Genomic DNA, 22,603 nt, shown 5'->3' on the forward strand with positions numbered 1-22,603 from the left:
CTTGAAAGCCCCACTCCAGCTCGAGCCTAGGCTTGGTCATTGGTCTCCTTTGTCCCCCGTCCAGTCGAGCAAGTGCCCGCTGACGCTTTCTTCTGTTCCCTCTCCCCTTGCCTCTGTTGTCCCTGACGACATGCCAAAGCTGTCACTCCATGTTCCTTTTCCCTTCAAGCCCGTGGCTATCCCGGCTATCTCACACTTATCGTTATAGCATTTTGATCATTACAATACCTCGAGTCTCTTCCACTGGGAACTCGAGAAACTCTGTGGGTCCTTGGTATCATGGTGAGCCATCGGGGGCGATCCCGCTCCGGCATACTTTGGTAGTAGGACAATGACAACGGAGCGAGGCGCCCGCTGGCTGCCCCGTCTTTCTGAGTTGCCAACTGGGCGTCATATTTGGGGTATCGGTGAGGTCGGTAGCTAGCGGTACAGCGCTGGGTGAGAACATGGCCAAGTACCGCAGCTACAGTACATATGGTACACCACCGTTTTCTGATAGGAAAGCGTCCAGGTGATCCATTGTCCTTTTACTGCCCCGTCTCCCCGTTTCCTCCGTCTGAGACCCCATCTCGATTAGTCGAGATACCGTCAACAGCTTTGCGGTAGGGACAAGCAAAGGTATCCCCAAGATAGGTTCGAATGGGATGCGGGCTGCTTCCGGTCAAACCTAACAACCCAAGTACTCTTCGGTGCTTCTTCCTTGTTGCCCCCATTGCCTCTCGAGCCTCTCTGGCATCCCATATCAAACTCGCCCATCTCATACACGCATACCCTTACCTGACCAGACTTGGAGCTCCAGATACCTACCTCCTGGTCCTTTTCGCACACCCCCCATCCCTTCAATCTACGCTGCATGTCAGGATTGAATCGTTTCCATACCCTTTCCATACCAGGACCTGGGTTTCTGTTCTCGTTATATGGACGGCGGTTGTTGTTAGCCCCCGTCCCGTGCCCATCCATTCGAGTCGATCCCGCTGCCCTGCTTTGGTTTCATTCCTTTATTGTTAAAGGCTCTTACAACCACCGCCACCACCACACCTCACCGTCTCCCACCTTTCCTCGAACATCTTCTTGTTACACACCTACAACGACTCATAGCTTGAAGCCTCTTGTTCCCATGATCAATACCTGAGAGCAATCCACCCATACCACCGTCAATTCCGTGGGCGACAGTTGCGAAAGAGAGTCGCATCATAGAATCCGATTCCAAAACACCGATTGAGTAGCATTACTACAATACGATACGATACGTCGCGATACATACGTATAAGCCTTATCAGCAGTTATCGCTCATCATCCGCCGTCCCAAACACTCTCGACGACATCGTATGGTGGGGTATCACGGTATTCAATATGCCACCTAGGACATCCCTAACTTCTTCGTTCTCGATCACCGACGCCAATAATGAGGTTGTCTGTCCGTTGCGCAACCAAGATGGCTCAAGCTGTCGCAAGCGCTGCATAGGTGTAAGTTGCTCACGTTCAGCCTATCCAAGCTTACACCGCCTACACCGCTATCAATCAAAACATCACCCGTCACTTACAACCCTTTTGGTCATTATCGTTGCACTTGGCATGCCATAGATAGATGGGATCAGCTGACGGGTATCATGATATCTAGGAGAAGAGATATCGCTCTATGCAGGAGCACATTCGTCGAGCGCACCCGGAGCACTACATCTCCAAACTTCCTGCGACCGAGGAGAGCTTTTTGCTCATGATCAAGACCCAGCCAAACGACCGACCTCAAAACCAGCCAACTTCAGGCCCTTCAGCGCATCCAGGCCAAGCAAAGGGGCTTTCGCATGCCTATCATGGAGATGGCTCGAGTGCTCCGGGGACACCTCGAAATGGCGAGGAGCAGTATACAGGAGCTGCACTGCTCCCTGCTGCAACCGCCCTTGCACAGCTACACAACCACAAAATGGAGCAAGGCTGGGAATCAGATAATGTAAGTTGGATGATTTGGGTTTCACTTTTGTATCAAGCTGTCTCCTTCCAAGTCATCTTCGCTCTGCTAAACGATGTCTTGTGCCACAGGACTGGCATTCGGATCACGAAGGGAAGAGAAGGCCGAGGTCATCGATTGAGCTGCCCCCAATACACCTCACAAACGCCGATGTGACGAGCGCACCTTACTCCGGTTATGACTCGGGAAGACCAAGAGAAATTTTACCTTCAATCTTATCAAACTCGCCCCCCGGTCGATCATCAACCCTTCCGCCACTGCATCGGTCATTAGGACCCACTCGCACTCGAAGACAGTCGATATCCAAACGAGGCCGCCAAGGCAAGAGATCCAAAGGTGCTACATCGGAATGGCTTCGTCGTTTACAAAATGATAGCCAACATGAACTTCTGCGGCCTGGAGGAAGCGATAGGAAAGCTTTGTCCGCCGAGCCTTCGGCCGACTTTGGCAAGCGCTGGGAAGATCTCATCGATGCAGCCACTTCAGCTACGGAAGACATAGACGAGGATAGGACACCTGTGAGTTCACAAGGCCCTTTAAGATTCAGTCCATATCTGACGAGTCAGATTCCCCGTTCACCTGTGTCGATCCATCGATCATCTTTGCCTCCTCTCCAGCAGCACCACAACTATACAAGTTATCAAGCATCGCCGCTGCAGCAGGCGCTCACCCCGCCATCGTACAATCCTGAGGCTACCGATGCCTTCCCATCGGTCGAAAGTGGTGAAAGCGGGGAGAACTTCCATATTGGATCCCGAGGATTATCAAATTCATCCCCAAGCTACTCTTCGCAGAATACGCAAATTTACTGCGCTGCGTGCCGGGAAGTATCTTTACTTCGGGAGTCATATGCGTGCACCGAATGCATATGCGGCTTGTGCCGGGCATGCGTCGATGTCTTGATGCTTGAACAAGGAGCCCGTCGGAAGTGTCCGAACTGCGCTACGATAGGGGGCCGCTTCAAGCCGTTCCAACTTGATATTAGGTAAAGACATTCAGATTCTCAGCTGGCGACCAGGTGCGATAGTCGCCTTCCTATCTCATACCACTTCTAGGACTGCACAAGCTCGGTGTCATGAGAGGGAGCTTTCATATGGTTGGCACCAGCTCTCCAACGGATCGAATTCATTCGGATATTTCTTAACGGTAAGGGTTTTGACTTCACATCCATCACTCGGCAGAAGTATTCATCGACTTCTTAGCGCAGCGTATGATGGCCGCGTCGCCGGACGCTCCCCAGGCGATATACTTCCTTCTCTACTTTCTCCCAGGATACCCATCGGACGTTCTGTTCCGCACAGCCTTGCATATATCACCACGAGGCTTCTCTCACCCACGCATTCATCATATGGAGTAACAGGGGGCGCTTTTTTGGGGTTTCCTAGGGGTGGTTATCAGGCGCGTTTTTGACATCCTTTTGTTTTCCTTCATGCTTTCATAATGAGATTTCATTGCATTCAGTCGCTTTGGAGGTTGCTTTTTCACGGTAGTACAGGACAAGGTTGCAAGCTATTTTGGCATGAATACCGCCATTTGTCTAAATGGGGTATACTGGGGCTTTTATGTCTCGAAGTCAAGGAGACGATTGGCAGTAGTACAATCTGGTCAAGGGTACTTGCTTTCTAATGCTTTTGATGACTGCTTTGTTTCTTGTAGGTTACTGAAACAATACCAGTTGGTTTTGATTTATGTTATGGGTGTATTGCTTTTCAAGTCCATGCTGATGCCAGTCGTATGGCACATGATTGTGTTCCTACTTCTTTCTGTGCTTCTGGTAACGTGACAAGATGCTTCCTTCAAGTCCGGCCAGCTTCCTAAGCTATATGCCTGGACAAAGAATGTGCCAACGCTTTCTCATGATGTTCAAGCCGCAGCCCTTTTATACTCAAAGAGATACGAATGGTGGTGTCCCTTTCTGTCCCGTATTCGTCCAGTTCAAAGAAAAGAAAGGCGTGATTCCACCACCACTGACTGCCAACTCAACAACATTAATGAAGGCCTGAAAAATCCCGCGTTCCATGACGCTACATTCAAATTACAGGTCGAGCCCCTACTCAATAATCGAACATTTCTGGCAGCAGGTCGGTATATATACCAAACATCCAGCTCCTTACATCCGAGGAACTCATGGGCTCCCATATGAGTTGCAGGTGTAGTGGTTCATACCACTGCCTTGGAACCTGTAATCCGGGAGCACATGGGTTCACTCCTCAATTCTAGCAGGTAACAACCCTTTTCCACTTTCCGCCTCATCGTCCTCCCCTATCCTTTTTTTTTTTTGAACCCTGTTGAGTATGTTCCTAGCTGGGCAATGATCTGGCTGGTATCTTTCTTTTGTTGAGCTACACGATCAATTTCTGGTGTGCCGTTTGTTCAGATGTGCTTTGGCTTGGCAGTATCACCCAAGATGTTGTCTACTGGTTTTTGGATGGGCTATTTGTCTTTCTTTTCTTTGCGGGCGCTCTCTCAGTTTCAAGTATGGAATCAACATTGCAGCTTGCTCTGTTTAAAATGCTGTTGTCAAATGGAATTTGGCCGTTTCAGCTTTTCGCCTTTGACGGGCTTCTTCCGTAGAATGACTCCTTCCCTAGAGTGCGTATTGAGCTACGAGGAAGGCACGACTGCTGTTCAGTGTCCACAAGGAAGGAGTCTGGAGCATCGCCTTGTCCGCCCCTCCCGTCTGAAGTGACCGCTTCACTTCGTTATCTTCTTCTAATTCGAATCAACAACATCGTCAGGATCTCGAATTTTATCATATTTCCCAAATAGAACATTTTCTATTATATCCTTCAGTAATTCGTTTGAGCAGACCCATTCTCGCCACACTAGCACTCGCATTGAAAGACAATAGCATCATTTTCAAGTGGTCATCAGATCTCAAGGTTGTCCATGTTCTCAACGCAAGAATCTTAGCGCACTGTTGCACAAAGGAGTTCTATCTAACCGTACCCCAAAATCCAATGTGGGAATGGTGTGCTTCGACATTCTTTCTTTTCTACGCTTTCCTTAACCATGAGAATTTGCCGGTTAGTACCACGCGAGAATCCGGGGCAGACGAGCCTGCCCGCAATATGGGTAAATTCCAGGCAAAATAGCATGCTGAGACTGGGTCAAGGTTCCATCAGACTTCGGACCGCGTTTATATCTTTGAACCGAATGCAATATACTTTATCAGTCCTATGGCTTGCTCTTTTCTCCGGAAATTCAAGCCCATCGGCTTTTCCGTGTTACCATCGATACCACGTTTTCACTTCCATACTATACACAACCCAGTTTCCACACCACATGACTTGGAAGGTATTTTGAAGTGCAAAGCTGTTTCTATGAATCTTATTGTTGTTACCGACCATCGCTCTTTAAGTGTTCCAGCCCAAAGGCCCGCCTTCCCGGTTCCAGCGGCCCATCGACCTGCCTCTCGGTCGATCGGGGTCCCAAGATCACGTACTGCCTGGACCATCTTGTTCCCAACATTTTCTTTCTGGACACTCTTGAAAGATTCCCGGTTGCGTCGTCAGCTCAGTCATTTAGCCTGGATATTTTTTGACTGCCGTTTGCAAGGCACGGCGTACCCTACGACCCTAGACTGTGAGCAAGTGTCCATTGTAGAAGCCTTAACGGGGTCTGTCATGGTCTAGGTAGATCAAGCTCTGCGATCTAGCCCTGGCTATTATTGCTCGCTCGTCATAAATGCCATGGCAGATCTCATAGCTGGGGGAATGAGCATACCTAGGTAATCTTCAACCTAACCAGCGATGTCGGTAGGGTAGGGTCACTTCCTCCCGACCTGGCGTGTCGTGCTATTCCTATCCGTGGGTGTATGCTCGTACAAAAAGTCTCTGGGCCCGTCCCGAACGGAAGTGGATGTGATAAGGAATTGCTTGTTTTCATTTAACTTTCGACTTCAATCCTCGTGTTCGTCCATTGCCCTCCACCACTCCCCAAAGTCGTCGATAAATCCAACTCCAAGCCACCCGTGGGTGCTGCAAGGAACACCTCTACGATCTTACCGCTTTCGTGGGCCTTCAAGTTGGTTTGAGAAACCACTTCCACACATCAACCACGTTGACAAAATCCTCGAGGCCTTTTCAGACTTGGTACCCCTTGGATCCATGTTGCACACCATGTGTTGGTGACAACATCAGCCTTGCTAATGCAGGCATCCGAGCCGAACAAGGGGCTTTAGGAAAGTTGTGTTGAGACTGAAGCGCCGTCACCCGTTACACGCTCTTCGTATTTGCCCCGACTAGCTCTTTGAGAACACCCATTGCTGGCCTTCTATTCCCTGTGTATCCCGAGAGTTCAAGTTTATTTTCTTGACCGCCAGGTTCCGAACCCCTGGAAAGGGAAAGAGTATGAACTCATAAGACGATAATACGGCATTTATCCCCATCTTTTTTTTTTTTCTTTTTCGGCAAGCGCTTGGTTCCTTTTGGAGTATTGGACACTACTCTGGGACACCCAAAGTTTACCAGTCGGCCATTTCAGCAACGCCAACACATTTCGAGGTTTCTTGCCGTATGAAGAGTCTTGAGACTGTATCTTCTGATTCCCTGGAATACCCACAAAGGCGGCGAAGGGGGATCAACAGACGCCGAAAACCTGACCTGCCATGTTCCGAACCAAAGACGGGGCATTTTTGACAATTATCAACAAACACCTTCATCCTTACCAGTCGGACCATCACCCAGCGAGAATACTTCCAGTACACCTTGGGTTAACCGCCAGAACCGGCCTGGAGAACTCAAGACAACGCTGCAACCTCCCGAAACCGAACGAAGTGCGGTTTGTTTCGCTCCCGCAAAACATCTGTTTTTGCCAGCCGAATCTTAAAACTCAACCAAGTGACGTGGCAAAGACCGTTTGCTCACGTTTCTTTTCTCTCTTTTCGGTTGACCAGGAGGCTGGCGGTGTCAACCTTATCAAACCACAACGACCTCAACTTGGATACTAAAAGTACCACGACTTGATTGCAGTCCCGAAACTTCCAACAACGTCGCAGCAAATCAGCTGAGACAGCAAGATGGCCAAGGGAATTTTCTTCATGTCATGGGAGCTGTGGCAGCAGATGACCTTTGTAAGTGAAGACACCATCACCACGCTTGCCCCTCCCCTTTCCTGAAAATCCCTATTCAGAAAATGCTAGTTTGCTAACAATCATCTCAAGGCACTTGCCGTAGCAATAGTGGCCGTATTCTGTGCCGGACTAGTCAAGCTATGGTGGACGAACCGCATCGTACGAAAACAGGAGATCTTGGACGAAGAAAAGAAGGCGAGGATCGATGACATGCGCAGCACGGGGCTCCGGCCTACCTCCTCCAAGCGCTTAACCAGCTCCATCCCCTTCGGAGTCCGGGCAATCCAGAGCGGCGTCCAAGTTGACGGCATATGGATCTCGAGACCGGCCACTCCTACCGAAACAACAAAGCTTACCTCAGCGGTGACGCTGGTAAAATTGGATACGGAGCAACAGAGGAGGGAAAAGACGAAGGCGGTAGGTGTCACGACAACGACACAAAGGGCTGCCACACCCGACGGTACATCACTCCTGCAGAGACTCACGGATTCCGAGTCATTGGAGAGTAACTCGTCAGGGGCAATCCTCCAACCCATCTCGCGAGAACAGAGGCACTATTATCCCCATCGCCACGCTCCGCGAGCTCCCCATGCTTTGAGCGAGGACACCCTCAGAAGACTCGAGGGTCAAGATAGAGGAGCACAGGCGCAAAGACTAGCAGCCTATGACACATACGTGGCAACCTCCTCCTCCCAACGACGGCGAGAGATCCGTGGCGGTGGTGATAGCCATCAGCAAAGCACCGGTTCTGAATCAGGCGCCTCATCCTCTGGTTCCGCTCAACAGGGATTTACGAGAAGCGGGAGTGGAAGATCTTATAGCTCATCTAGCGGTGGCGGCGGCGGAGGAGGAAGAAGACTGTATGAGCCAAGAGGAGTCGAAAGGAGAGATACGGCCGCCGTCCGTAATCCCTTTGGCACTTCCCCTTCGCATATGACGTATCAGCAGCAGCAACAGCCACAACAACACCAGCAGAATGATGAGGCAGAGTCTATTATCCCAACCCCCAAGCCGACGTTCGGGCCTGGAGATTTGCATTTCACCAACAACAGGTCTGCTGCTCGGAGGGTCAATGATGGGTTTGAGGTCTTGCCTGTTGGAAGGCTTGGTACACCGGGCACCGAGCGCAGAGCGAATCAGTATCATTTCAACGATCTGGAAGCGGAGGAGGGCGTTGAGGAAATTGGCTATGCACGGGGAAGTAGTGTGCCTGGTTATGGGCGGAGGTAGTGAAGAGCACGTTGGCCTCTCCAGCAAATTGCAACAACACTGGATATGTAATCATGAGGTTTTTTTTGCTGGGTGTCTCCCTGATCGAAAGAGAATGGACGGTTGTTGATTTTGGATGGTCATATATATGACGGCGACGGAAGGGAAGAGGCGTCAGGGGATCGGGGGTGAGCAAGAATTGTACTTCTTTTTTTTTTTTTTTTTTTTTGGATAGTTGTTGTCATTGGAAACGTTGTTTGGACCAAAAGCCTGTTCCGCAGTCTCTCATGCGATCTGACCGAAGAGTCGCTATTTTGTGGTCGAAAATCGGGATGGAAACCGGTGATCTAGGCGAGTATGTAGGGTCAAGAAATCGAAGTCCATATGATCGAAGGGCCACGGTTACAAACATCGTCGAAGAGCTTCGTTACTGTCAGGTTCGACGAAGAAGATTGTGATGGGGGTTTAAATAGCAATAACATGTTGTCTCTGTATCAGTATACAGTTGGTTCAAAGAGATTAAAAGGATGAAAAGAGGTCAAAGTGGTGAGTGTGAGAGATGTCACGATATTGACGGGGAGTACGGAATTGGCATGAATTGACGAACCCCCAGGGGTAGCGTTGGAGAATGGACCCCACCGTGGGGCCCATTCTCCAGTGCTCCACTGAATCTAGGCACCGGCTGCGGGGCCTAGCACCCCCATGCTGGGCTGAATTGGTCATCTAGGTCACATGTTAGCGTGTCGCTCTTCCCCAATTTGTAGGACGCGGGTCGCGCTCTTGCCTTCTGGTTTTCGCCTCTGTCAACATTTCTCGTATCTTTAGCTCCAGTTCACGTCGGGTTTTTCTGTTTCGCCATTTCTGCCTTGTATTTTTGTGGCCTTCTCCAAACTTTCCCGCTCGCTGCCGGCCCTGCCATCGTTACCCCCCAAGAAGCCCAGAAACTGGTGCACCGGATATCACGATGTCGAACAACGAGGAGTACGATGAGTCCGCCAATATGGAGGACGATAGTGGGATGCCAAACCCAGGCGCCCCAACACCACTTTCTGCTCTAGAGGTAAATATACATTTCTCAAATATGCGATTTCAGCCTGCAAATTACTAACTGGGTTTCTTAGGGTGTTGCCGGACTTACAAAGCGTGACATTCAGTTGATTGTTGATGGAGGCTTCAACACCGTTGAATCTGTTGCCTACACCCCCCGTAGGGTACTGGAGCAGATCAAGGGCATTTCGGAGCAGAAGGCAGGGAAGATCTTGGCAGAAGGTAAGTCGTTTGGATTCGAGATACTTGCGATTTTATTTTAGGAATTGCCGATGTACTGACATTTCTATCAAGCGTCTAAACTTGTGCCTATGGGTTTTACCACTGCGACTGAGATGCACCAACGCCGCAGCGAACTTATTTCCATTACGACTGGCTCCAAGAACTTGGACACACTATTGGCTGGTGGTATCGAGACCGGCAGTGTTACCGAAATCTTTGGAGAGTTCAGAACAGGAAAATCGCAGATCTGCCACACTCTGGCGGTGACATGCCAGCTCCCTTTCGACATGGGAGGTGGCGAGGGAAAATGTCTCTACATCGACACCGAAGGCACCTTCCGCCCTGTCCGTCTCCTCGCAGTAGCCAACCGATACGGTCTCTCAGGAGAAGAGGTTCTCGACAACGTCGCCTATGCAAGAGCTTATAACTCGGACCATCAGCTGCAGCTCCTCAACCAGGCCGCAGCCATGATGTGTGAAACCCGCTTCAGTCTGTTGATTGTCGACTCGGCGACGTCACTCTACAGAACGGACTTCTTGGGCCGTGGCGAACTCAGTTCTCGTCAAACCCATCTCGCAAAGTTTATGCGCACTCTTCAGCGTCTTGCCGACGAGTTTGGTATCGCGGTAGTGATCACGAACCAGGTCGTGGCACAGGTCGACGGTGGCCCGTCTGCCATGTTCAACCCAGACCCCAAGAAACCAATCGGTGGCAACATCATTGCGCACGCCAGTACCACTCGTATCAGCCTAAAGAAGGGTCGCGGAGAGACGAGAATCGCAAAGATCTACGACAGCCCCTGTTTACCAGAGAGCGACTGCTTGTTTGCTATCCAAGAGGACGGTATTGGGGACCCCACCCCGAAGGATATGGAGAAGATGGGGCAATAGTCCCCAAGTGTGATGGCGACACCGAATCAAACCAACACGAGATTCATACGATAATGTAGGAACACAGGGGACTGATGATATGGCTATACGAGGGCGGATGTGTGCAAAAGGTAATGGGAGTTTCAATGGACATAGCGCGTTTTTATTGTTTGCATGGGAGGATAGCCTGGCGTTACACATGTCTGATAGGACTGGTAGAAGTTTGGAGTTTTTAGTTAAGTTATCATCAACAAGGGAACTTAATTTTTTCCAAGCTGGTGCGCGGACTCTGAAGCTGTCATAAGTCTGTTCGCCTACCAGCCACTGACCAGACCAGAAGGCGCTTCTCGATGCTGGGGTCGAGCAATACAGGTGTGGTGTTCCTAAAATCATAGGACTGTAAAGCTGAAGTTGCTGTCGTCCATATTGGCGAGACACCCTGCCACGAACCACATAATTTCGTGAATACAGGAAGAGAGAGTGAAATTTATGATCTGTTGTTTGAAGGTGCAGCTTGAGCGTTATCATCCATTGAGCATTGTCAAGTGCGGTGGAAGTAGTGGTTGTCAAGAGATCGGAGTGAAAGCTTTCACTTCCAACCTCCTTTGGTGTGACGTACCTTGTCCCCTATCCACCTAGTCACACTAGTGGTTGAGGTTTCCATAGCATAGAGCTCCCCACCAACCAACGCCAGCGATTGAACGACCCGCTGCAACTTCGCTTGTAGCGTTGCGCTGTGTTTGGGAACTTGAACTTGCCGGGCGGCCAGAAATTCTGCCCTGGGCATCACAGCAAAAGCAACAACCGCGTTTGCATCTTCAAAAAGCGCGACAGCAACCCCTCGGCCTCCCCATACCACACCGAATGATACCCATGGGAACAAGATGAGCGCAAGGGATTTCGAGATTCTCTATAAAGAGACGCGCCTCAACCTCGAGCCGTCCACGTCGTCGTCGATTGTCCAGATCCGCGTCGGATCGCACAACCAGAGCTCCTTCAGCAGGTCGACAACAGCAAGCGCGCGCGCGATCAACGCCGCCGACGACGAGAAGGCCTACCGAGTCCGTAATCTAGCCACCACCTCATCAGTATACTACCGAAAGCACCATGCCTCGCCCCGTGGATTCCATTGGCGGGTCCTTGAGAACGACACTGTCCTGAGCATCCGCGCCGCCGATGTCTGCAAGCCAAACCACCACCAACACAACGATACCGACGCGCCCTTGGTCCTGAACCTGCGCTTCCCCTCGCCGATACGAACCTCTTGCATTGGCTTCTCTGATCCAGAGGCCCTCGATGCCCTTTGCGTCCATGTCGTGGACCAGTCCAATCAGCTCCACACCATCACCATTCGCCCAGATCACTTCAGGAAGAGGCTAGCAACCGATGGCGGGCTCGGCGAGTTGTGCAAGTCGTACTCGCCGTCCGGCTTTGGCTTCAAACAGCCACACCGGCTCGTGGTTGTGAGTCATGAGCAGATACTTGTCACAATGCATGATGGAGGAATAATCAGATTTGACAGAAATAGCAGACCAAACGGTGGTGAGCACATCTGCATCCGCATTGTTGGACAAAACAACTGCTGACGAAAGTTCTATAGCAAACGGCAACCCATGGAAGGAGACCATCTACAACGTTGCTGGATGGGGACAGAGCTTGCAGAAGCTGGTTCCTTTCAAGCGAGATCCGACAGTGCGGTACGGCAACACCAACATGGAGCTAACAGCAGCTACGTCAACAGCCATCACGAATGTGGGCATCGATGGCGCCGCCTTTTTGTTTACCATTTGTCTGGATCACCGTATGCGCGTGTGGGATGTGCGGACGGGCCAGATCATGTACACGGGCGACATTTTGAACGCTAAGCGCGATCCCCAGGATATTGCCCGATGGACCATCGACCCTTCTCAAACCAACCTCATCCGTATTATGGACAACGGCCCTGGCCAATGTCTGGTCGTTACATACTCGCCAATAGGGTCTGGCGAATTCAAGTTCTGGAAAGTCAAAGCCAACGCCCAAGGATCGATCCATGTTGCCGACTGCTTCCCCGAACAAAAGCTGGTCCCGGCTAGCCCATCCTCTCTCGATATCTGGACCTTGGCCGACTTCGCTGTCGCGCAACAAGCAGAGGGGCCTGAGCTTTGGACACTGTGGAAGAACAACATCACCTACCGGGTCCAGAAGCTCCAGGTACACCCAAGCAGCGTCAGCGGACCTTTCGATGATGGTTGGAAATCGGTCAATATCGAATCTTCGACAGCATCTGCGCAGACCTCGGGGCCGTGTGACCCCGTTGATTCGAGCGAGAAATGGTTGGAGCTTATCTTCTTCCCGGGCAGGTTTTCCAAATCGACGCTCGAGACAGCACTACTGATGTATGAAAAGGGCCTCGGAACTTACAAAGAAGGCAATTCGAGATCCAACAAAAGCATCGCAGAGTCGATCTGCTCCGTCCTTGGAGCCACCACAACACTCGATCGAAGCTCCGTCGGAGGGCTGGATTATGAACAGTTCAGGGGTACGAGCGAGACCCAGTGGACACGGTTTTGGCGTTTGCTACTTGAATTGGACAAGCAAAGGGGCGAAGCACTATCCTTGGTTCTCGATTCTGTGGATGGAATGATCTGGGTTGCGTGTGCCGATCTCTTGTCTGCTGTCAGGCAATGCAGCGACCTTGACCGAATCTATCACAATATCGAAACTCCCAGCCAGAAGGATCAGGACGTCGCCGCCTTGGTCTCAGCTGGTCTAAACTTTGTCGACGTCTTCTCGGACAGCATGTTGGAGTTGAGCAGGGCGGCTCTACGGGCTGAGCTTTTCGAAGAATCATCACTCTCGGATGCCGATCGTATGCAGCAGTTTGCCGACAAGGCAGGGTTCTGGCGTCAAGTTACCGAAGAGGATGTGGCTCAAGTGGCGGAAGCCCTGGGCCAAAACTTCCAAATGGTTACTCCTAGGTTGTACGAAGATTTGTTCGAGCTGATCACAGCGGCCGGTGATGGAAACTCGCAGGAATTGCGAGCACCATTCACAGCCTTCGGGCGGAAACTGGTTATTCGAACAGTGCAGGAGACGATTGAGCTTCATTGGAGGATACTCTTCAGCCAACTCATCCTTCTGGTTCACATGGAGGAAGAGATCGAAGACGAGAAGATTGCACTACACGCGAGGTTCGACGTAGGCCTAGTCTACCGCAAACTGGTTGATGCTCTTAAGCGGCTCGAGCATCTCCGGTGGATGGTCAAGACAGAGCTTACGATCCCCGTACCAACGGCCGATCAGTCTGGCTCAGCATCACCCGTGGCGAACCGTGGTAAGCAGGAGACATATGCCATCACTGCCTTAGAGGGACTGATTGGACACCTCCTGGGACTACCAGAAAGCCATGGCGAGCCTCTGTTGTCTAGCATCACTGATGTTGTTCTTGACATCTGTGCTCCGACCAGCTCGACCGAGCTCGACAACGGTATTATGCAATGCTGGCTCTTGAAGCAGGGCCGCCCTGACCTCGCGAAGGAGCTTAACCCATTCGCTCAGCTAGACCCCTTTGCTACTTACATCCAGGGTCGTGTGTTCCTTGCCCTCAACGAACACAGCACTGCCGCTCAGTGCTTCAAGAAGACATCAGTCGGCCTAAGCACAGAGCGCACGAATGTGCACCGGCATAGCGCTGGCCTTCTCGACGACACCGAGTGGAGGTTGCTTTACAGCGGACTTCCCAACTACTACGCTCACGTTGTGAACCTCTTCGAACGTCAAAAGGCCTATTCATACGTCGTTGAATTCTCCAAGCTTGCTCTGCAGTTCATCCAGGACAACCAGGATGCTGAGAATACCAGCAGCCAGCGGACTAAGCACAATGATATCAAGACCGAAATGCTTTCCCGCCTCTTTACCGCCTCCACGGCCATCTCTCAGTTCGACGTCGCGCACTCCACTCTGCTTTCCATGACTGACGACGAGGTGCTGCAAAAGTCGTACCTCCGCAGGCTCGTCGAGAAGATGTGCGAAGCCGGCCAGAACACGGAGTTGGTCAACCTGCCCTTCTCCGGTCTGCAAACCATGGTCGACGACACCCTGGTCGAAAAGTGCCGTCAAGTCCGCGACGTGCTCAACGGCGTTCCCTACCACCAAATCCTGTACGCCTGGCGCGTCAGCCACAACGACTACCGCGGCGCCGCCTCCGTCTTGCTCGACCGGCTGCAGAAGCTCAGGCAGATGGGCGAAGGCGACAAGGTCGGTGTCAGCGGGGAGGACGCGCTAGATACGCAGGTGACGAGACAGTACCTGTTGCTCATCAACGCGCTGAGCTGCGTCCAGACCAAGGGAGAGGCTTACATCCTCGAGGACATCCTTTCCGACGATGATGAGGACGACCAAGACGTGAAGCCTAACGGAAAGAGCGGTGGGGATAACCTAGAAGACCATCTCGACGACCTAATGGAACGCCTCGACACCGCTGATGATATTCCCGAGCAGCAACAGCAACAGCAGCAACAGCCCTCCAAGAAGAAGACTGGTGGAAGGACCACCAGGGCCTCGGCAGCGGCTGCTTCTTCGACTTCGTCCGAAGCTCAGCAGGAGGAGGACCGTGTCCTCGCCCAGAAGTTGAGGCAGTTTGAGTCCGCTTCCGAATCCTTTTCTGGCGAGTCCCGCAGGAGGCTGCTTACACTGGCCGACATCCGGAAGCAGTATCAGCAGGAGCTGGACAGGATCGTGGCGATCCAGAACAATCAGTTTGGATTCACGGATGGGTTTGACGGAGAAGATGGGGACGTTTTCATGTCGTGAGCGGCTCCTTATGGGAGGGACCGAGTTGATCTAGCATGTTTGGCTTGCCCCTAGTTGCTTGGCTGCTTCATTGTAATGCTAGAATATGAGAATTTATCGAAATCATGGAGAAAAAAAGGGCGGAAAAGGAACAGCCGGTTACGAATTCTATGCCTTTGTTATGTCTCAATCACATTGTTGGGAGTATCGGTTTTATTTGTGGTATGAGCTGAGTTTTTATGGTGATGTTGAGCTACATGTTTGTCTAAAGTTGACTTGAGGGCGCCAGCCAGGAGCAAAGGGGTCTCATTCGCATAATGAGTAGCATAGGATAGCATGTACAGGTTCGACTAACCAAGTCTTTGCCCACCGTATTCACCAACAGATTATATTGAGGTTCCTTCTGTTTCGAAAAGCCAACGCCGTGCAATGCTAGATAACAAAATATTTACGTTAAGCAATGGGACCTTGAGACTCCGTATTCGCAGACAGTCTCAAAGATTCCCGCTAAAGCCTCCCTTCCTCCCCCCAACCAAACAACAACCAAATGAACCGCTACCGTCTTGCGCGCGCGCATTCGCTGTTACCATTTCGACACTTCTTGTCTGTTCGTTCCGTTGATCCTCCCAGTCATACCCGCATTCTCCTCCCCAATATCATTACTATTTCATCATCGGCCATTGTATATAAGCCACACTCAGGTTGATTCTTCATTCAGCTTGGTTTCGCTCGGCCGCTCGTTCCATTTGGGAAGTTCCATTGAGGTAACCTAAGCCGCAGATATCCCCGCAAGCCTGTTATCGTTGGGAGGCGGCGCTGGTAGAGCGTTTTGGCCGGGAGGGGCAGCTGCCGCAGCAGCCGCGATCTCGGGGGCTTGTCGGTAGAGGATGATCTCCGACTGTTTGAAGTACCGCCGGGCATCTGCAAGCTGTTAGCACTTGTAAAGGTATATGCGTGGGGAATACCGGTAAACAATTACCTTCGTCTATGAGGACCAGGCTGAGGTAGTATCTTGTGGAAAACTTCTTGTTGACGTCACGGAAGGTGGGTGTGAGGTCGAAACCGCCTAGGAACAGTCGGATGGGAATGGTCTCTCCTCTTGATGGCGAGCCGTCCATGATCTACACATCCAGTTGGTCAGCATTTTGTCGAGGGAAGGTCAAAGATTAGGGGGTGAGATAGGGGAACACATACCTCAAACCGCACCAAGGTCTCGCTCTCGTTGTACTGGTTCGGCGCAACACCCGTTGTTTCGCGGCGAATGATGCTGAGCTCCATGTGCTTGATCTTGAGCCGCACAAGCAAGAAGTAGATGCGGCCCACGATGACATCCTTAAGATGGTACTTGCTCTTGCTGTACTCGAACTCGATGTGCAGACAATCCTCGATACCAACATCCATCTTGATGCTGCTGTTCATCTCGGGCGGGATGCGGTAGCTGTAGACCCAGATGTCCTTCTCGCGGATGACATCGGCCATGCGGCGCGAGACGGTGACACGCACAAAGTAGCGCAGCTTGACGTTGATACCGTTGTACGACTCGTATTGCTTCTCGACGTTTTTGAAGTTGAAGTCGAAGGTCTGGGGATGTTGCAGCTCGCCCGGGGCCGCAAGCTCCTGCACTAGCGACAGGAACTCGTAGTGGTTCCCGCGATCGAAGAACATCTCTATTGTGCCGATAAACTGGACCTTGATGCCCGTGTGCTCCAGCCTCTTGCCGTCCTTGGGCCGCACCGTCACGGCGCCCTTGACAGACTCGCCGTCCATATACAGCGGAGCCTTCTCGCGCCGGTTCTTGTCTAGCTTGACATCCACCATGGATCGTTCGTCGGCATCGTCAAGGACAATGTCGATATCGACCGGCGTTGCAAAGAAGTACGACATAGTAGGCTATGATGCTTCGTGTGATTATGGTCGGGTGGCTATAGTCCTGGCGCGCTGTGTTGCGGATAGGAAGGGGACGTCTTGGTCGGGAATCAGACTGCGCGATGCCAATGGTCCTGTAAGTTGGACCGGCTGGTGGGTAGCTTCGGGTTGGACAGGCGACACTTTAGACAATTGATGCAATTAGTGACAGGAACCGCACGAGGATATTATAACTTCAGCATTTGTTAATTGCTGACATACGAAATGCTGACGACAGACTGAAGCTCCAGGCTCACTCGTGATGTTCGGTGTAGTGTCGGTGGTCTCTGGGAACAAGTTAGCTGTTACTGATGCAGTGGTTCAGATGAACCGGCGGCAGCTTGTAGGTCGTCGTCAGCGGCACTGCTTGGTCGGTCCCTCCTTGTCCGGGGGGCGGTGTCTGTCCAGTGCCCACTAAGCGATCCGGACTAGAGTGGGGTGTGATTGCCGGCTGAGCGCCAACTGAGCATCTTCCGGCAACTGGAGCTGTGCAAGTGCAGCTCGACTTACTTTTCGCTCTCAACGGCATCTGAGCTCAACTCACGGTCCGTCCTCACCACATGGCTGCTGGCTTTCAATCCACCTTGGCGATCAACCACCAGCAGGGGGTTGCAGAAGACTTTTGGTTCAAGGGTCGCAGCATCATGATATCAAGAATGATGATGAGATGTGTATAATTTTGTCCGTGATGCCAATTGAGTTGTGAGGTAATTAGAATATGCCTCTGTCAGTTGACCATACCGAATATACAACTAGACCGATACTCTACGTGCAACCTATGAATAGCCTCTAGCACCCGCTGCTGGCTTTTGTAGTGATGAATGTCGCAAATCCACCATGACGGGCCTGAACAAACGCGTTGCTGGACGAGATGCACGCGAACACAGTGCAGGTGAGGAAAGGTGAGGCTGGAGCAGGACCAAGAGGCTGACCGGTACCTGCACGGGCCAGGTTTACCCCACTTTGGCCTGTTCCGCCCCGATTTCGACCAATGGTAGCATTCACCAGCCCCTCTGCCCTAAGGCAGGCAGCGCGGGCGGTCGGCACACACAAGTTGAATTATTCCGGGCGCCCCAAAATCGACATTTTTCTTTGGGTTTTGCAACCTCCCAGTCCACCTCGACGACGAACTGACCACCCTCACCTCCTCACCCTCCGACCGACGCCAAAATGCGCTACATCCACAGTGAGGAGACCCTGGAGGTCCCTGAGAACGGTACGTTTGCGCTTGATTGACGTTATGCTGCGATATCTACGGCCCGAGCGAAAAGAAGACGGCTGAGGCGCGGGCTTGGCCAGGCGAAAAGCGAGCGACCGACAGACGGCAACCACCAGAGCGGAATTGGCATGGGAATGGGTTGATGGAAACAAGGACTTTGGGTTGGCTGGTCGCAACGTGGAGGATGGACGATTTTCGCCCGCCGGCCGAGCTTCGAAACCGAAACGACAATGTTTGGGCCTGTCGCGTATAAGCTGCAGTATCACTAACGCCACTTTTTCCGGTTCACAGTCAAGGTCTCGATCAAGTCCAGGATCGTTACCGTCGAGGGCCCCCGCGGCAAGCTCGTTAAGGACCTCAGCCACATTGCCGTCAACTTCTCCGTCATCAAGAAGGGCATCATCGGCCTCGAGATTCACCATGGCAACCGCAAGAACGTCGCCGCTCTCCGTACCGTCCGCACCCTTATCAACAACTTGATCATCGGTGTCACCAAGGGCTTCAAGTACAAGATGCGCTACGTCTATGCCCATTTCCCCATCAACGTCAACGTTGAGAAGAACGCCGAGACTGGCAACTTCGAGGTCGAGATCCGGTATGTCGCGGAACGAATTCTACACGCGGAGGGATGGTGATAAAAAGGCGTTGCATATGCGCCGAGGAGGAACAGAGGTGCTGACTAGAGTGTTTGTGCAGCAACTTCATCGGCGAGAAGATCGTCCGCCGCGTCGTTATGCAGCCCGGTGTCGATGTCGAGATCTCCAAGTCCCAGAAGGATGAGCTTGTCCTCTCCGGCAACTCCCTCGAGGGTGTCTCCCAGTCCGCTGCTGATATCCAGCAGATCTGCCGGGTGCGCAACAAGGATATCCGTAAGGTACGTTGCAAAAGCTATATCCCCGGGGCTATATGGGCTGGTTGAGCAAAGCCAGCAAACGATGGCCTTGTTTTGCTAATACGGCTTGCAGTTCCTTGACGGTATCTACGTCTCCGAGAAGGGCAACATTGTCGAGGACCAGTAAACGTGCGGCTCGGCATGGGTTTCTTTGTGCTTTATGGGTCTCACCGGAGTGGCAAGGGTCTTTGGCATTTGCATGTTTTGTAGCGTAAGGGAAAAAATTCGCTACGGGCAAAATGGGCAAATCTTTTGAAGAATCACCCCCCTTTCTCGGGTTCTCGCCAATTACCTAGCATCAACGTCTTGGGAGGCGCCCTCCTCTTCCAGCGGGTGACTGGAGAGGAGAGACGGGCATGTCACATGTGTTCTCCTTGGACCAGGAAAACGCAACAGCAGAACATAACGAGAGAATACCCAAACACAACAACAAAACCGAGCATCGAGTGTGTGACGACCGTACATGTCTGGGAAAATGGGCATCACGAGAGCGCCAAAGAAAGATGTTGGGGATGATTCTGTTTGCTAGGCTGATGGTCATATTATACCCAGACTAACTCAGTAGATGAGCCAGTCGAAGAGTCTCCCAGAGACCAATCTATAATGATCTACAACTTTGGATAGCCTCTCAACATGTGTGGTCTCCGTGCCGAGGGAACCATGTTATAAAGACATAGGACGTGATAACGACCACTTCTGCACAATTCAGGGGTTGTTGCACGACCCTTGTGACTATGCCCGAGTTCACAATTTTCTATCATCATCGTGGACATATCACCTCTTCATTTCAACCAGATCTTTCTCCTTTCATTCTTTCAGTTCATGCCATACATACATACATCAAGTCATTCATTACACATATCCGCATCCTGATTCTCACCATCCTCATAATCCTCATCCCGGCCACTGCTACTTCTTCCCTTCACTTCCCTTTTCTCTCTCCCTCTCCCTCTCCCTCTCCTTCAAATCAGACCTTGCTCGCTCAAAGAACTCGCTCGCTGAATTCATGGAGGAAAAAAACCTCCACATCCTCCACTTGCCCCATCATTCCGCATCGCAGGGAGACCATCCATCCTATATACCAAGGAGCTTTGAAAAAGAAAAAGCCTTTGAGAAAATCCTCCTTGAACCGCGCCTAAACCCGAGATCATAACGCCGTGAAACACAAAAGCATGGGGTAATCGTTGGGAGGGGGCATGAGAACGTTGTGTGGATGATGCTGAGAAACCCACACAAGCGCTCGGGGTCCCTGAGGAAGTGGATGGATGAGTGGTGATGGCGTGCGTTATATAGTAAAGAACCGAAAAAAAGAGATGAACACAGAAATGGGAAAGTTGAGAGTTGGCGGTTGCTCGTCACTTTTGTCATCTGTCAGGGCATGCCGCATAGATGCTGTATTTAAGTCCGTAGACAAGTTGAAGTGCGTCGGCTGCAGGGGGCAATCAGTCAAGGCTGGGGGACCGAGTTCTTCATCCCCTCATAGGGCCCGGAGATCTCGAAATGCGGCGCTGACCAGGAGGCGGCGGAGGCACGGAACTAACGCGCGACACGCGGGTCGTCGTCCTCGTCACTCTGCTGGCTGTCCTGGTCCTACCAGCACCGCCAGCGCCGTGAGCAGAGGCAGAGCGCGCAGAGCGCCGAGTTCGTCTATCGCTACTGAACGAGCCTATTGTGTTTCCAAGGTCAGTATTTCGATTTGCGACTCATTTCATGCTGCGTTGGTCGAAACTTACTAGGGCTTCCGCTGGAGGTATAGTCGGAATAGTAATAGCTGCTATTCTCGCTCCTGGACTTGCGTCTCGACGGCTCCTTCTTCTTGTCCTTCTTCATTCCGAGCAGGAGCCAGAGCGTACCGAGCGCGGCTCCGGCGCCCATAAGGCCTTTACCGCTGCTCTCCTTGCGCACAGCCGCTCCGCTGGGACGACCACCGCCGGCGCCGGTATACCAAGAGCCGTGGGAGTCTCTCCGGCCGCTGTGGCGAGCATACCGCTCCTCCTCGACGACCGTCTCTTTAGTCCGCTTGTTGCCTGCTCCGATGCCGAATATGGCCAGAAAACCGTGCCAGAGACCGCGCACGATGCAGCATGCGCACAGTAGAAGAAGCAGAACAACACCGGCGAGTGTGCCAATAACAATACCCGCAATCGCTCCTCCGCTCAGACCGGTATCAGCCGTGCTGCCACCGGCCGCTCCGCCAGCCGCTCCGCCTGTGCTGCTAGCTGTAGCACTGGCTGCGGTTCCCGTCGCGCCGCTGGTAGGACGGTAGGGGGCGCTGTACTGGGTCGTGTAAGTGTGACCGGCCAAGGTGCTGCCCAAGAAGGGGGCGTCGTTGGCACCCTTATCAATACATTGTCCGGCGTATTGACACTTCTGCGATGCGGCGCAGCAAATGGTGCCGCATGCTGATTCTCCGAGACCAGTGTTAGGAACGCAGTCGGGACCGCCCGTGGGTACAGCTGCAAGCAGAGTACTGTAGATGCTGGTGTGGGTCTGCGTCAAGGTGTCGGTCCAGATGGAGGTCACCCATTGAACATTTGCCTGTGGCTCTGGCTGTGGGTAGGGAGCTGCAGACGCATACTGCGGTAGCGATGCGCAGGCCAGTAAAAGAGCTGAAAATAGACCCAGCGGCGATTTCCGGGACGCCATGGTGAGGATTGCTATTTGAGTGACAGGCTGTTAAAAGTCGCGGGATTCCAGTACGCAAGTGGAGATGCGCCGTCGCCGATTGTCGGTCGGTGTGAATATCCCGGTCTGCCGGAACGGGGCCCGCTTTTGAAGGTCCGGGCCGGGGCTGGATCGGGTGGACCGTGCAAAGTTCCTGCCGATCGGATCGTGCTAGCTGCTTAGCTTCGAAGGGCTGCTGCTTCTTTCGCGTGTCGGACTGTCGGTACGGCGGTGAGCGGGGTGGAGCTTCAACAGTGGTATGCAGATGCACTCAGCGGCGCAGCGGTCGCTCCCGTCGTCTGGCGTGAATCTGAGAATGTGCGTGTGTCGGGTGCTGTAACTTGAAAACGGCTTTCAACCTGGGCGTTGTTGTGTTGTGTTGCGCTTTTCGACTGATTTGCTGCTCGTCAGGCTTCTCCGGTCTCTTCTGGGTGAATCCAACAGTACCACTGATTGCAATCAGGCCCTTCTGGTTCTCGTTTCCTTGTTCTGCTGGGTTGCGCGGGTGCGCCCTAAAAGCAGTGTAAGCTCAAGATGAGCCACAACTGAGTTAGGTCGGTGATGAAGGTTCAGCGACGGGAAACCGACTGAGTGAGACCGAAATTCGCGAACCAGTTCCAGACTCCAGTGACGAGACTAGGAGAACGGAAAAGGAAGAAAAAGAGGGAAGAGGGAAAACGGGAAGATGCAGCAAGATGCAGCCTTCGTCACTGCAGATTTTAATACCTACCCTAGCCTTGGTCAAGGTCCACGGAGGGCC

The 22,603-nt window shown here is 52.2% G+C and overlaps 7 protein-coding genes across 7 annotated transcripts; 5 read left to right on the forward strand and 2 right to left on the reverse strand.

Annotated features, from left to right (window-relative positions):
- The first annotated feature begins 591 nt into the window (after positions 1–591).
- SMAC4_04279 (uncharacterized protein) lies at positions 592–3,898 on the forward strand. The gene is made up of 4 exons (XM_066090085.1): positions 592–1,467; positions 1,622–1,951; positions 2,041–2,487; positions 2,536–3,898. The coding sequence occupies exons 1-4, from the start codon at positions 1,354–1,356 to the stop codon at positions 2,956–2,958; spliced, it is 1,314 nt and encodes a 437-aa protein (XP_065945626.1). The 5' UTR covers positions 592–1,353; the 3' UTR covers positions 2,959–3,898.
- Positions 3,899–6,631: 2,733 nt separating this feature from the next.
- Positions 6,632–8,747, forward strand: SMAC4_04278 (uncharacterized protein). Its single transcript, XM_003350926.2, has 2 exons — positions 6,632–7,043; positions 7,134–8,747. Exons 1-2 carry the CDS (start codon positions 6,990–6,992, stop codon positions 8,271–8,273), a joined length of 1,194 nt encoding a protein of 397 aa, XP_003350974.1. The 5' UTR covers positions 6,632–6,989; the 3' UTR covers positions 8,274–8,747.
- Positions 8,748–8,756: 9 nt separating this feature from the next.
- On the forward strand, positions 8,757–10,676 carry SMAC4_04277 (uncharacterized protein). Its single transcript, XM_003350925.2, has 3 exons — positions 8,757–9,312; positions 9,374–9,521; positions 9,594–10,676. The coding sequence occupies exons 1-3, from the start codon at positions 9,217–9,219 to the stop codon at positions 10,409–10,411; spliced, it is 1,062 nt and encodes a 353-aa protein (XP_003350973.1). The 5' UTR covers positions 8,757–9,216; the 3' UTR covers positions 10,412–10,676.
- Positions 10,677–11,274: 598 nt separating this feature from the next.
- SMAC4_04276 (uncharacterized protein) lies at positions 11,275–15,470 on the forward strand (the record flags this gene model as incomplete). Its single annotated transcript, XM_066090084.1, has 2 exons — positions 11,275–11,932; positions 11,991–15,470. 2 exons carry the CDS (start codon positions 11,275–11,277, stop codon positions 15,182–15,184), a joined length of 3,852 nt encoding a protein of 1,283 aa, XP_065945627.1. The 3' UTR covers positions 15,185–15,470.
- Positions 15,471–15,541: 71 nt separating this feature from the next.
- Positions 15,542–17,380, reverse strand: SMAC4_04275 (uncharacterized protein). The gene is made up of 4 exons (XM_003350923.2): positions 17,291–17,380; positions 16,358–17,211; positions 16,143–16,284; positions 15,542–16,084 (listed from the first exon to the last, which is right to left on the reverse strand). The coding sequence occupies exons 2-4, from the start codon at positions 17,045–17,047 to the stop codon at positions 15,933–15,935; spliced, it is 984 nt and encodes a 327-aa protein (XP_003350971.1). The 5' UTR covers positions 17,048–17,211; positions 17,291–17,380; the 3' UTR covers positions 15,542–15,932.
- A 761-nt stretch (positions 17,381–18,141) lies between these two features.
- Positions 18,142–19,709, forward strand: SMAC4_04274 (60S ribosomal protein uL6). The gene is made up of 4 exons (XM_003350922.2): positions 18,142–18,284; positions 18,579–18,882; positions 18,984–19,161; positions 19,253–19,709. Exons 1-4 carry the CDS (start codon positions 18,239–18,241, stop codon positions 19,304–19,306), a joined length of 582 nt encoding a protein of 193 aa, XP_003350970.1. The 5' UTR covers positions 18,142–18,238; the 3' UTR covers positions 19,307–19,709.
- Positions 19,710–19,926: 217 nt separating this feature from the next.
- On the reverse strand, positions 19,927–22,395 carry SMAC4_04273 (uncharacterized protein). Its single transcript, XM_003350921.2, has 2 exons — positions 20,913–22,395; positions 19,927–20,845 (listed from the first exon to the last, which is right to left on the reverse strand). Exons 1-2 carry the CDS (start codon positions 21,823–21,825, stop codon positions 20,649–20,651), a joined length of 1,110 nt encoding a protein of 369 aa, XP_003350969.1. The 5' UTR covers positions 21,826–22,395; the 3' UTR covers positions 19,927–20,648.
- Between the last annotated feature and the right edge of the window lie 208 nt (positions 22,396–22,603).

This window comes from Sordaria macrospora, chromosome 1 (genome assembly GCF_033870435.1).
Source record: "Sordaria macrospora chromosome 1, complete sequence".
NCBI lineage: Eukaryota > Fungi > Ascomycota > Sordariomycetes > Sordariales > Sordariaceae > Sordaria > Sordaria macrospora.

What these genes read in the sequence shown, in the direction of transcription:
- SMAC4_04278 (XM_003350926.2), top strand. Translation starts at nt 6,990, where the DNA reads ATGGCCAAGGGAATTTTCTTCATGTCATGGGAGCTGTGGCAGCAGATG. An exon ending in TGTGGCAGCAGATGACCTTT is followed by an intron (nt 7,044 to 7,133) that starts GTAAGTGAAGAC and finishes AATCATCTCAAG; the next exon opens with GCACTTGCCGTAGCAATAGT.
- SMAC4_04279 (XM_066090085.1), top strand. Translation starts at nt 1,354, where the DNA reads ATGCCACCTAGGACATCCCTAACTTCTTCGTTCTCGATCACCGACGCC. An exon ending in GTCGCAAGCGCTGCATAGGT is followed by an intron (nt 1,468 to 1,621) that starts GTAAGTTGCTCA and finishes CATGATATCTAG; the next exon opens with GAGAAGAGATATCGCTCTAT. An exon ending in TAGACGAGGATAGGACACCT is followed by an intron (nt 2,488 to 2,535) that starts GTGAGTTCACAA and finishes CTGACGAGTCAG; the next exon opens with ATTCCCCGTTCACCTGTGTC.
- SMAC4_04274 (XM_003350922.2), top strand. Translation starts at nt 18,239, where the DNA reads ATGCGCTACATCCACAGTGAGGAGACCCTGGAGGTCCCTGAGAACG. An exon ending in CCTGGAGGTCCCTGAGAACG is followed by an intron (nt 18,285 to 18,578) that starts GTACGTTTGCGC and finishes TCCGGTTCACAG; the next exon opens with TCAAGGTCTCGATCAAGTCC. An exon ending in AACTTCGAGGTCGAGATCCG is followed by an intron (nt 18,883 to 18,983) that starts GTATGTCGCGGA and finishes GTGTTTGTGCAG; the next exon opens with CAACTTCATCGGCGAGAAGA.
- SMAC4_04273 (XM_003350921.2), bottom strand. Translation starts at nt 21,825, where the DNA reads ATGGCGTCCCGGAAATCGCCGCTGGGTCTATTTTCAGCTCTTTTACTG. An exon ending in TACCTCCAGCGGAAGCCCTA is followed by an intron (nt 20,846 to 20,912) that starts GTAAGTTTCGAC and finishes GAAACACAATAG; the next exon opens with GCTCGTTCAGTAGCGATAGA.
- SMAC4_04275 (XM_003350923.2), bottom strand. Translation starts at nt 17,047, where the DNA reads ATGTCGTACTTCTTTGCAACGCCGGTCGATATCGACATTGTCCTTGAC. An exon ending in AGACCTTGGTGCGGTTTGAG is followed by an intron (nt 16,285 to 16,357) that starts GTATGTGTTCCC and finishes CTGGATGTGTAG; the next exon opens with ATCATGGACGGCTCGCCATC. An exon ending in CCTGGTCCTCATAGACGAAG is followed by an intron (nt 16,085 to 16,142) that starts GTAATTGTTTAC and finishes AACAGCTTGCAG; the next exon opens with ATGCCCGGCGGTACTTCAAA.
- SMAC4_04277 (XM_003350925.2), top strand. Translation starts at nt 9,217, where the DNA reads ATGTCGAACAACGAGGAGTACGATGAGTCCGCCAATATGGAGGACGAT. An exon ending in CACCACTTTCTGCTCTAGAG is followed by an intron (nt 9,313 to 9,373) that starts GTAAATATACAT and finishes TGGGTTTCTTAG; the next exon opens with GGTGTTGCCGGACTTACAAA. An exon ending in AGGGAAGATCTTGGCAGAAG is followed by an intron (nt 9,522 to 9,593) that starts GTAAGTCGTTTG and finishes ATTTCTATCAAG; the next exon opens with CGTCTAAACTTGTGCCTATG.